At 39.5% G+C, this 12,900-nt stretch overlaps 1 protein-coding gene across 4 annotated transcripts in view; it reads left to right on the top strand.

Annotated features, from left to right (window-relative positions):
- The window catches only part of LOC128031692 (NHS-like protein 1), a 60,019-nt gene that overhangs the window by 17,303 nt on the left and 29,816 nt on the right, over positions 1-12,900 (top strand). The window contains exon 1 of one of the 4 annotated variants that reach the window (XM_052620040.1): positions 7,412-7,563. The exons of the other annotated variants lie outside the window; for them this stretch is intronic. Coding sequence (XP_052476000.1) covers positions 7,548-7,563 — 16 coding nt within the window. The 5' untranslated portion in view covers positions 7,412-7,547. Of the gene's footprint in view, positions 1-7,411; positions 7,564-12,900 lie in introns of those variants that run through there. 4 annotated transcript variants of the gene reach the window in all.

The raw sequence follows: 12,900 nt of genomic DNA, 5'->3' as shown, positions 1-12,900 counted from the left end.
TATAAATAGAAACTGCTCTGGTTTTGGTCTGTTTCCACAAAGAGCACTGACTGACACTTGAGAACAAAACTAAGCAACACTTCTAATACAAATCTAAGGCCCCAATGCATTTTTGGGCAAAAACAAACAGAATCAACCCAGAAAAACAAAACAGAGGTAGATGGCAGGTGAAAGTCGGGGCAAGGGGGTAAATGTGTCAGTTAAGGTCATTGGTTATGGTTCAACAAGTGCCCTTAATGTGGTTTTAAGGACTTATTAGTTTGCCAAGGCCATGTGACTGGGCGGTTGAAATAAGCGACTCCACTGCTGTTGCTGCTCCCTTTTTACAATTTAATCCTAATTGAAAACATCTGATCCTGGGGTTGTTTAGTTGGGCTTTAGTGGGGAAAGTGCCTTTTTTTCTCCTCATTTTTGGAATGTGTGTGTGCAGAGAAGGAGAGATTTGAATTCATTGGTTTATTTGGGTGGAGTCGACCAACTCATGACCGCAGTTATGGTCTGTCTGGAATAGACTGCATTTCCATTTCATTTCAACTCTGCAGTTCTGAGCACATGCTCCTTGTAGAGATTCCAATAGTTACTGAAAACCACAAGCTTTATTACATTTCATTTATATTGAAACTTTCAAAAGGAAATTTTTTTTGTCAATAAAATAAACTCAAATTATAGCCTAAAAATAAAATGCATTCTTATAATAAATTCCGTTATTGAAAAACATTTTTTAATTAAAATTAAAATATCTTAAATTGCATACTTAAGAGTGATAAAGTCATGCTTATGTATTTAGCTGGACACTGAAACTGTCCCTCAAGGAAATGTGGAGCAAAATGGCACAAAAACACTATGCAGGAATGAAAATCTTGTGTAAACAGGAAGGTAGCCAAGCGTGTCAGATAAGCTTCTGTATCAGGTATCTGTTACAGCTCTGGCTTGATAGTTTATGTTTCCCTCTCTTTATTTATCATGCCTTATCTGATGTTTTTATAGACTTGAATTTCATCCCAGAATATGAGGAACAGCTGCCTGTTCAGAACGTAATGATGTCTTGAGTTAGTGCTTGACTGACACTAACAAATTATGTAGCTGGCTTCACTACAGTATTTTCCTTTTAGGCGTATCTCAAAGAGTTAAAGGGAATGTTTGGATTCATAGCACCCTCATGTGGCTGAAATATGTTTGCTACTGTACAGTAATGTTCAGACATAAACAGAAAATATCCTAATAGTGCCAAAAGTAAGTTATTATTCTGACATTTCTGTAACACCCATAAGCGGCAGAAACTAGACATTAACTAGACAGCAACTTGACTTTAAATATTCATCTAAGCATTCCAAGAGCACATGAAAAGTGGTATTGAATTAATATAAATACAGTTAACATATTTTCATTTAAATTTAAATCATCAATTTTAAAGCCAGTGTGAAATTATATGCATTTCTGCTGAATTGTAGTGTACAAAAACATAAGACCTTGGAACTGTTTTGTGCCATCAGAGAGAGTTTAATAAGGGTCATTGTGTAGCTTCCAGATTAATGCCATGTAAAGCAATCTAGAACATTTGGATTGCTGCTTGATTTCAAAGCTTTTGGGACACATTTGACTATGGGCAAGCTGATTGTGCCAACTGGCACACATGTTCTCACTATTATTAGACATTATTTGGTGCTGCTGATATAGGTCAGTGGTCGGAATGTACCAAACTTTTCACCCACAAGGAAAAAAAGACTCATTCAAATTCATTTATTTGATCTACCTAGCTGATTGCTAACTAGCTGATCTGTGCTATATAAATTTCACTTGGTTTGTGAATACAACAAAGAGTCAGTAATGGCTCTGTATGATTTATTGAGTGCTAACCCCTGAACAAATCCATTGCAATTTCATTCAAATTCATGAATCTGCACAGCAGCGGTTCTTGCATGTAAAATACATATACACCAATTTTAAAGTAATTTAAATTTACTAATGCCTTGAGATAATACCTGATGAAAGAGCATATGGACGTACAGTGTTTTCCTGACTAGACTTTTGTAACGGTCATAGACTTTTAGTTTGTTTTTCCCTGTTCTTGTTTTGTTTCTTGACCTACTGTAGTTTCCCATGCTCACTTGATTAGTTCATTCTGTTCACCTGTGTTTGTCTCTGTTCATTTAAGCCCTGTTTAAGTTCCTTTGTCCTGCTTGTGTTTCTCAAGCGTTTCTTTTGTGGATTTATTAAAAGATTGTAATTTTTAGTTCTTTATCGTCATGTGCTCCTTACAGCACCATCACCGGAACAAAATACAGGACTGATACAGTTTATTTTTTGCTATGCCTCGAGCAGGGTGACCATCTGCTGGAAGACCACACACAGGAACACACACGTGCCTGACTCATTACCTTGACAGCTTACTCTGTGTATTTTACCACATCAGCCTGAGCAAGGGTGAGCGTGAACTGCAACTGGTCACTGGATTATATTATGAGGAACTAATGGACCATTTTAAAGAGGACTTAATTGACTGGGTAGGGAAGGTAATTCCCCAGGTTATACAGTACATCTCCTGAGTCTCTGCTGGTTACGTTCTGGAATCCACCTTGGTCCTCTGACCCATTGGCTCCACTATGGCTCCTAGCCCCCTCGTCTCCATTGTGGCCCGTCATCCCACTGGCTCCACTGCGCTCCCTCGTCCCTCCGGCTCTGCCTTGATCAGTCATCGATAATCTATTGCCTTGGGACTCCACTTCTGTACCTCTGGCTGTGTCAGGCTCCTCCTTCCCTCCAGTCCTGCCTTGTCCTCAGTCACTCCAGGTCCCTGTGAAAATGTCTTCCTGTCTCTGCCTCGGTTGACTGAGCCATCAGCTCTGCCTTAGCCCTCTGGACCTCAGGTGTTGCCTTGGGTCTCCGTCTGATCTGCTCCACCTGGGTCTTCAAATGTATTGGCTCCGTCTCCATCACTTGTCCCCAGTGTGTTGGCAAGGCCTTCTCCATATCTCCTCCCTCAACTCCACCTTGGGCCCTCAGACTGGCTGGCCACTGGACCAACACCTAGCTCCTCCTGCTCAAAGTTCCTCCCTCTGTCTTTTTACCATGGTTCATCCCATCACCTTCTCCCAGTCCCTGCCTTTTTTTCCTGCTCCACATCCTCCTCCAGAGCCTCCACCCTCCTCCTCAGTTGGACTTTAAGCGCGAAGACGAACCTTCCGGGAGGGGGGAGAACCGTAACAATCATAGACTTTTAGTTTTTTTTCTCTGTTCCTGTTTTGTTTCTTGACCTAATTTTCCATGCTCCCTTGATAAGTTCATTCTGTTCACCTGTGTTTTCCATAATCATGTACTCCGTACAGCACCACCACCCATAACAACTGTAAACTGTCACATTTTTATCTCATTAGCAACCATTACAGTCACAGTCTGGAACTCTGGAAATTTACGAACTGTATGAGTAACACAAATATTTATTTATATCCCAAGACAGTCTTGAACTAAGAAAGAGATGTGAGATTTAAAATATAGTGTTTCTTTTCGGAAAACAGTACTTACTATTAGTGCAGCAGATCAAAGTCACTAAACAACTAACATTACATGTCTGCTCTGATTTTTCAGTGGTTTTAGAGTGGATACATCCACATTACTTGTTTCTGTACTGTCAGTTTGTATTCATCACAGATAAATAAGCATGCCAAATTCATTAAAATAACCGACACACTGGGCCCTATCTTGCACCCAGCGCAATTGACTTTGTACACCGACGCATCTGTCATTCCTATTTTGCACCCGCGCAAAGCGCGCTTTTCTCTCCACAGAAGCATGTCGCAAAACTAGTGAATGAACTTGCGCTCCCTGGGCGGTTCAGCGCAAAAAAGGAGGCGTGTTCCGGCGCAAACAATCCCTGGTGCTATTTTGCTGTTCCATTAAACAATTGCGCCACTGACCAGAAAAAACCTAGTCTAAAGTTAGTGGCGCGTTGCGCGTTGTTCATTATGCTATTTTAAGGGCGCATGCTTGACCATAATGTATAGCGTGCACAACGCGCATACACTTTGCTCATGTAATCTACACAGATGCAACAGTTATTTTTGCAAATCATAAATTGTTACACTAAAAAATATTAACACGTGAGATGACGGAAATCACTGTGGTGTGCCACGAAGATGTGAAAAAATAGGCATAAATCTAGCTTACAAATTATTCAGGCTAATTGTAGTAATTAAGGATCAGACCTGTTGGCCAAATAGTGGCAAGACATATGTGTATATAAGGACATCTGACAAATTGTGGCTATTTCCTCCCACGCCTGTTTAACCGACGCTATTTTGGGTGGGTTTCTCCCATCCCCATACAACACAACTTCTCTGTCTTTCACTGCTCTTACATGAACATCAGTCTCCTCGGCTGTGAACCGCTCCTGGCGTGCGCCTGGTAAATACACCATAATAATAGCAATCCATAATGGAACTTGCACACCTGCTTTTAAAGGGAATGTTGGATGAATTTCTGATTGGTTTATTTCACGTTACGCCCAAACCACACCTATGAATAATGAAGCTACTTCAGACCAACCCATTTTAGATTTGCACCGGGCGCAAGAGCCATTTATCCCGCCGGGAAAATAGCTATAGCGCCGAGACCCGCCCACAAAGTTACTTGCGCTTCGCTCTTTGACACTTGCATTTCAGATCGTTAAAATAGGGCCCACTATGTCTCAGGTCTTAGAGCCTTTCCCTGGTCACCTGTGAGACACTCTAAAGCGATTAATCTGCTTTAACTATTTATAGGTTGTGTGTGGACCACGCTACAGTGTTGCATTATGACGATTATACAGGAGGAGTTTGAGAATCTTGTGGTTTAGCCAGGAGCTGTTCAGTTTAACCCTTTCGAGTCGATTACTTTAAATCACCTTATTTATTGAGCGGCATGATACATGGATTTTATTTTGCTCCACCAGAAGAATGAGCATGCAGAAATTGTGCTGAAGCAGACACAGCCAAGCTGGTGTGCACGCTTACACACACACACACACACTTGCTCACGCCAAAACACCGACGTGTCACAGCTGGGGAGCAGAGGAAGTTCCTCACTTTCTGTCCAAAGTTTTTTTTCAGAACTTCCTGAGAGTGCACTTTGCTTGTTTGGAGTCAAACTCATTTAGACAAACAAAGAAAACTGTATTTTTAGGAGCTTAAAGGCATGTTGACGACCAGCACTGCTCGTAGTGCAGTGTATGAGGACAATTTCAACATTATATTTTGAACCATGGATATTCTAGAAGGACCCGCCCTTGGTCTTTGCAAGCGTGCTTATAAATCCTCCCTCTATGTTAGAGGGATTTAAGCTGCTGTTTTGCATTTTGTAAGTAAATGTGGGGCATTTGGAGACGTGCCTGACTATTTGGTTCAAGTCAGGCTTTTGTTGCTGCTGGTTGTTGGAGATGTGGGGAGAGAGGAGCTTTCTGAGGTACAGGGGGGAGTTGGCAGATGGCAAAAGTCACCCTGTACCGCGAACCCTCGGTGCTCTGGGTCTTTCCACTCTGTCCGAGCAGCAAGCACGCCTTTTCTCCTGCCACAGAGAGCAGCTGGATACTGAAGATGACTATGATGAGTGGGTTTATGCACCTCTCCATCACAGAGGTAAGCAGAGGACACTCGGTTTTCAGTCTGTCTAATGAGCTGTTTGTGGTCATTCCTTAATATCTCCTATGAAATAGTTGAGAACATCAGAGGTTTCAGTTTTGTTGAGGGTTTCATAATGACTAGAAGGGGCATTTTGAAATTTTCCTCCACTCAGGGCTTTGAGGGAAAGTGTCAGGTTTGGGCATTGTCAGTGCACATGCAAGAATGTTACTTTCTCACATTTTTACTTTGCTAGTGTTCAAAAGTTCAGTAAGAGGTTTTTGAAAGAAAGGCTCCACAAGACTGCATTTATTTAATCAATCAAAAACAGTAATATTGTGAAATATTATTACACATTAAAATAACTGTTCTCTATGTTAATATATTTGAAAATTTAATTCATTCCTGTGATGCCAAAGCTGAATTTTCATTAACAATTACTATGTCGCATGATCCTTCAGAAATCAGCTGATTTTGTGCTCAAGAAACATTTACACTGAAAACAGTTGTGCTGCTTAATATTTTATGGAAACCATAATACATTTTATTCAGGATTCTTATAATAGAAAGTTCAGAAGCACGGCATTTATTTGAAATATAAATATTTTGTAACATTACAGATGTCCTTACTGTCACTTTGATCTTTAATGAATCCTTTCTAAATAAAAGTAATAATTTATTAAAAATATCTTTCTGGCCCCAAAATGTTAAAAAATAGTGTATGTTTTGATTAAATGTATATTAATCATATCATAATAATTATCTTTGTCTGTTAATGGGTGAACTTTAAGAATATGTAGTATTTTACACTAAATTAAAATAGATAGAAAGTGTTTCACTTTATGAGAAAGAAGCCTATCATAGGATTGATGAGATTTTCCTGACAGATTTGCAAAATTCATATAATTTTTTAAAATATATATAAAAAAGTTTTTATGTGGCATTATGGTAATGACAGTTTAGACAAATTACGGTAATGAGAATCTGGGTAAAATATGCTTAATTGTCATGAAAATAATTATGCAAAGCATAATTTCTTCTTTTGATTTTGGGATGATCTAGACATTGTATCTATTTTTAAACGTTTTATTGATTAATTGACAAATTAATCCTATCCTATTATAATAAAAAAAATTGTAGTCTCACTTACAGATCTATCATACAGATTTAATACAACTCCAGCAGAATTTAAAACTAAGTTCCCAGCAACATGATTTAATTTACCTTGTGATAGTCAGGGATTTCCTTGTAAGGGGTCCAAAGGTAACAGTTTGATTTCATAAGCCAAAGGCATCCTATTTGCACCCAGGTGTTGTCAGATTAACTGCACATTACATGGTCAAAATGCAGCACACAAAGCATGTTGTGAGTGTTTTGGCAATTAAACTAAGCATTATTGGACGATGACCCTATGACAGTGACCTTTTATTTCTGTAACAAACAACTGAGTTGAGGAGATTTAGCTATATTTAACTTCATGTGTGTCAAAAGCCAGCAACGGCTGAACTGCTGACAGCTAAGTTAAGAACAATCAATGCTCTGCAGTGCTGTATTTGGGGATGAAGAGAGAGAGAGACAGAGAGAAGGAGGGGGTCTCCCTGACTCAGTCAGTCTCTCTCTCACACAATCTCTCCACCTCTCGGTCCTTTGTCCTGCAATGTCAGTCCTATGGAATGGTTGGACTAAGGGGTTGGATAACATTTTCCCAGGGCGCATGAGCTGGCAGATTGCCACCGTGTGTGTGTGTGTGTGTGTTTGTGTACGTGGGTGAAAGTGAGGGAGGGTGTTAGAGATAGTGCCTATGAACCTGTGTGAGTGTTTGTGCTCGGGAGGGACGGGACGGGAGGGAGGCAGCTGTTCTCTCTGGGACGTTGTGCTGTGTGTGGACAGTGTGCTGCAAAACTCTTGACACACTTCCCAGAAAATACCAACACACAGTGGAAAAGGCAGGGGACCATGTTCTGTCTGAGAGGTAAGTGTCAGACCTTCAAAACTGGAGGAAAAAAAGACAAAGAACAGCTAGGAGACGTACACAAGTTATTGCAGTTTCAGAGTGTAAAAGTTCCCTGATAGAAGACAAAGGGAGGAGATTGGGCTCAGCTGTTAGTTAAACGTCCAGCTCAGTTTCAAAGCACTGCTCTCTCCTCCGGTTCCTTTGTTTTCTTGCTAGGAAGAGCGGCTCGCAGGCTGCCGGGAGGCAGGGGCGGGGGGTGTCTGTCAGAAAAGTTACGGTGACAGTGTCAGAGTTTTGAGGTGATAAGAGCGTGGTTGTTTATAAAGAAGGAGGACACTTTTATCTGATCTGTCGTTTATGTGAACTGTACCGAGCTGTGATTACATGGCAAAATTCTCTTTTAAGTTTGAGCTGCAAGTGTTGCAGATTTGTCATTCTTTGTTGTTTTGGCTCCGTGCTGGCATTGTGTTCCTCATTTGCTCTTTAAATAGCATATAAAATGCATTGTGCTTAGTTTAAAGACATAGTTCAGTCAGCAATATAAATTAGTCATCATTTACTCATTCTTGGCTTTACAAACCGGTATGTGGAAAATAAATTTAGAAGAATGTGTAGTTATAATGAATGAGGACTTAAACTGGCAAGCTTCAAGTATTACAGAAGTGTTTTCATGGTGCTTTTTGTCAATTTGGAGCTTGACCATCGCAATTCTCTTTTACATTTATCATATGAAAAATGGTGGAAAGGATATACTTCAATGTAAAGAAAAAAGTTCTAGAGGTTTGGAACAACATGAGTAAATGACGACAGACTTTTTTTTTTTTTGGGGTGCATTATCAATCTATGATAAATAAATATAGAAGCTATTTTGTTTTTCAATGTTGTGTGTGTATATATGTACTGTATGAGTGTGTTTCTTTTGGACAGATGAACTGTGACATCTAGCCCAAATCTCCCTACTAAACTTCATAAACTTATTTTATTTTATTAAAACAATTATTTTTGCTGGCTAGTTTGGTTAAATATAGTTTTTTCCCTTTAGTATTATCTTACATAACTAATATTGATATAGATATGTAATTGATCAGTTCTAACAAACTGCGTGAAAACTGGCCTAAAGCGTACTTCATTGTTTTATGAACAGAATTGTTTACAAAAATCTGTCCTTTGCAGCAGCACTATATGAACTTGGATGCCGTCAGCTCTGTGCAGGTTGAAACAGGCTTGTGTTTTAAAGTCAAAATGCATTCGTATCACTCAAATCAACACCAGCAGCGCTCCTCCTCTTCCCTCAAAAATGCTTGTGGATTTTCCTTTTTAAGCTAACTGTACACCAACACACTGCACACCAGTAAAGTTGCTTTATGGACTGACTCCTGTTGTCAGAGGTGTAATCACTGAGTGCAATTGCATACAGTGACCCACAGCCCACAGGCTTCTCTAAAAGTGTCACATGATGGAGAGACGGTTTAGCGGCTCCCTGATGAGGAGTTAAAAGTGCATTCTGTTGGTCAGCTGCTCCTCAGGTCTTGAATCAAATCAACATCTTTCTGTGACTTGAATGAGAAGTGGAGGCAGGGACTGGTATTTTGTGGAGTGTAATTTACTTTAAAAGCCTGAAAGTTTTTTTTTAAAAATAAATTAAGCTTCCTTGACCTAGATAAAGGTACCCGCCTCCCTTTCTCCATTTTACTGTTTTCCAAAAGAGCCACAGCAGCTGATTGGATGTAATCCAATTATTGTCTCGCTCTTTTTGCAGTCCTACCCATAGGACCAATCATCTCATCATATCTGTTAAAGTAGAATGATTTTTCCTTGTTTTTGCTTGCTTTGGATTGAAGATGCAGGAGATGGCATCTTACAAAAGGCGTCTCAGCTGTCAGGATGATCATTTTTCCAAAGTGATTATCCAGGCTTAATTGCTAAAACACCTGGAATTGAATCTAATGCAAGCTTGAATATCTCATTATGCACTTTTTCCCATTTCACACAAGGCATTCATGGTTCCTGTGACAGATATGAATCATGGACATTAGCCAGGATTGGCTTGGAGCCTGAAGAATCATGGCCATTCCAGATATGTCAGCCCCACATGAGGGTCTTAGTCGCTAGGCGTGTGCAGAGCCGACCCTTCCTTCCACATTAGTGGAATTCTGAGTCAGAGCCATGTAGCATTGGTGGAGTCCATCACAGTTTGCTCTGCACATATTTTCAGGGTTGAGATAATAGGCAAAGAAAGATCATTTTTAATAAAAAAAAATGCCATAACGGATGATTTCATGATGGAATCTACAATAGTTGATTATTTTATTGCTGAATCAAAGTCTCAGGATGTTATTGCATTATTTAAGACACTGTATAAAGAATGAGGGACAAAACATTGAGACTGACAGAAGGGAGGATTTGGAAATGTAGTCAAAAGCAGCCCCTAAAGCTGAAAATGCTTTCCTTCTCCAAGATGCTTCTTCTTAGGAGTGTATGATACAGAGCATCTGTAAAATGAGTTTAATGGACTGTGGTTTTCCACTGTACAAATGTCTTTTGAACTCAGTTATTCATTGCTTAAAATAAGTATATGGTGTACCAGCAGCACTACTGTGTAGTAGTTACAAAATTAAAGTTCACATCAAATATTTCACAGTCCTCAAATTTACTAACAGTAATCTTTGTATAAGTATATTGCAGTCTAGCTGGGAACACTGGTGGTCTAAATGCTGGAATACTGAAGGGAATGTCATTAACAGCTTTAAGCTGGCATTCCAATAATCCATACTGGACATGGATGTGCACGGATATCTATATATACAAGTAAAGTGGTATCTGAAATATGTACATTTGTGCACACACTCCTTTTTCTGTAATGACAGCAGCTTTTAAGCTGAAATGAACTCCTCAAATAGTGTAAAACCTGATTTGAGATTAGGCATGTTCCATTTTTTTTTTATTCTTGCCTATAGGATAAGCTGATAATATTTATCATGTTATGGTTGATATTAATAGTGTACAGGATATTAAATGACTGGCAATGACTGGAGACTGGACCGGAGGTCTCCAATAAATGAACACTAGAGGATTTAATTTTGATTAATAAAGCATAATTTTCACACAATTTCATGTTTTCTGACTTCAAAACAATATTAATATGCTGGGAGATTTGAAAACTGATGCTTTTGAACATTAGCATCGCACATATTCAGCTTCATACCTATGGGTTTTCATAAGCGTTCAGTTTGTTCGGTAGCTCATAGAGTATGGAGATGTAGTTGTGAGGCGAGGAGCTCCGGTTCGTATCCGTGTAACCACGGTTCGACAAAGCAGTTCAAATCTGCATATAAGGAAGTTAAAATGGCAAGGTTGTATCCGCAAAATCATTTTTTATATTGGTTTTGCATTTGTTAACACTATCGGGTAGGTTTAGGGTTTGCAATACGTAGCTATTTCAACGTCATAAAAACGTGCCAGGGTTCACAAATTGAACCAGTGTTTTAGCACCACTCATTGGACATTTACGTACGTGTAAGGTACGTAAAAACGTGCACAGAGGTACATATTTTTACGAGACCAGCTTGACCTTTGTTGAACCCCCCCAGAAGTCTGTGCGCCCAAGCAACCAGGAACTTGAACCTAGTGGAGGCACACAATCTCTTTTCTGAACCAATGGTTTGTGTGATTCGTTGGGACTAATCTAAGTTTACTTTCTTCTGTAGGATGAAAAAGAAACTTTGGAAGAAAGTGGGATTCTGTTAAGTTTCGAATTTTGTTTTGGCTTTCTCATTCTCGCTTTTATTCATAAAGAACTCTAAAAACTAAATAAAGAAAATATAAACATGCCGTTTCGAATTTCTTCTGTCACAAAAAGGGCTACATCTCTTAGTTTAACAAATTTGCACCGCATCTTCACAAATGCCTAACTGTTCATTTAATTAAGTGAATCCAGATGTTTTGCAGACCATGTGAGCAATGACCACACGAACACATACTTCACTGCTTGCAACAAAAGATGTTTCTGGGAAAGAGACTTAGAAAACTCTGACTTTTCTGCTCCATGATAAACTCTCAAAGTGGCCACATCACTGGGTAAACTACAATAAAATGTTACACAGCACACAGAACGGACATATATTCAACATTCGCTGCCAGGCATGTTAAATGATAAGCCTAGATTTACGCAGATGTGATAGTATTTCTGTGAAAAGCTGTCTTTGGGCCAGGGTGCTTGTATGTAAGTTTAAGCTCTTGGCAGGACAGCTTCTGGTTGCTGGAATTCTCATCTGGTCCAGTTCCTGCCTTTGGCGGTCATCCAAAGAATTGAGCTCAAGGGTTTGGATTAGACCCCGGATTGGAGTTTAATCAGACCTGATCACAATGAAATGGACAGTTATATTACATCCAGCTTGTCTATGCAAACAGAAAGTGCTGGGTGAAGGATATCTTTCCAGTCCCAGATTTATATCACCCATCCAGGGGCTCAACTCATTTTCTTGACTCCTACAGTAATATTTGCTAGAGATAACTTTACAATGCTCTTTCTGTCCAACTATCTGTTGCTCTTATCATATTTCTCTCCCTCGCTGCATGCTTCTCTGATTCTCATGTCCTACTTATCCTATGGCAACAAACAGCTATGAAAGTGACTCAAGTGGGTTTCAAGAAGATATGGACCATTTTGGTTTTATTTATTATAGACTATCAATTAAATAAAAATAAAATAAAATATTGTGCCACTTTAAACATTATTTATAGTTCCAGTAGAGGTCAAAGGGAAAAGTACAAAAATACAATTCTTCTTCTTTTTCTCCCTCTACTTTTTAAGCATTTAGGTAAAAAGAAAAGAAAATTGTAATTAGTTCAGCATTGTTTTCCCAGGTGACCATCTGTAATGCAAAGCCTGCCTTCAGCAGCACTTGGATATAAAAGGATAATCCTGGTTTACAGATTATACAAGCAAGTTAACTTGCACATTCTCTCCGTCTAAAGCTTAAGGTTGGTAGTGAGAGGACAACAAAAGATGTGTTTTCACTGATTCGTGTTTGATCCTTCTGATCTTTCTGCGGAATGTTGTCCAACTCCAGCATGATTAGTGACTTGTGGAGGTTTTTTCTGTACGCCTAGTTCTCCTGGCTCTGTGGAGATTAAAAGGAAAAGGGTGGATGTGGGAACCTGTGGTTGAACGTCCTAAACTGGACTTAAGCTGAGAGACTTCTGTCAAGCACAGGATGATTGCATACGTGGACTGCCTCTCTACTGAACCAGCTGGGAAATGCTGGAATAGGACCTACTATGAGGACGAAGATGAACTTCTTCCACTTTATACTCGCAAACTGAACCTCCAGCCTAAGACGGAGGGCAGCCTTC

This window comes from Carassius gibelio, chromosome A17 (genome assembly GCF_023724105.1).
Source record: "Carassius gibelio isolate Cgi1373 ecotype wild population from Czech Republic chromosome A17, carGib1.2-hapl.c, whole genome shotgun sequence".
NCBI classification, from domain to species: domain Eukaryota; kingdom Metazoa; phylum Chordata; class Actinopteri; order Cypriniformes; family Cyprinidae; genus Carassius; species Carassius gibelio.
The sequence above is the reverse complement of the archived record's forward strand: the minus strand, read 5'-3'. Positions and strand labels throughout refer to the sequence as shown.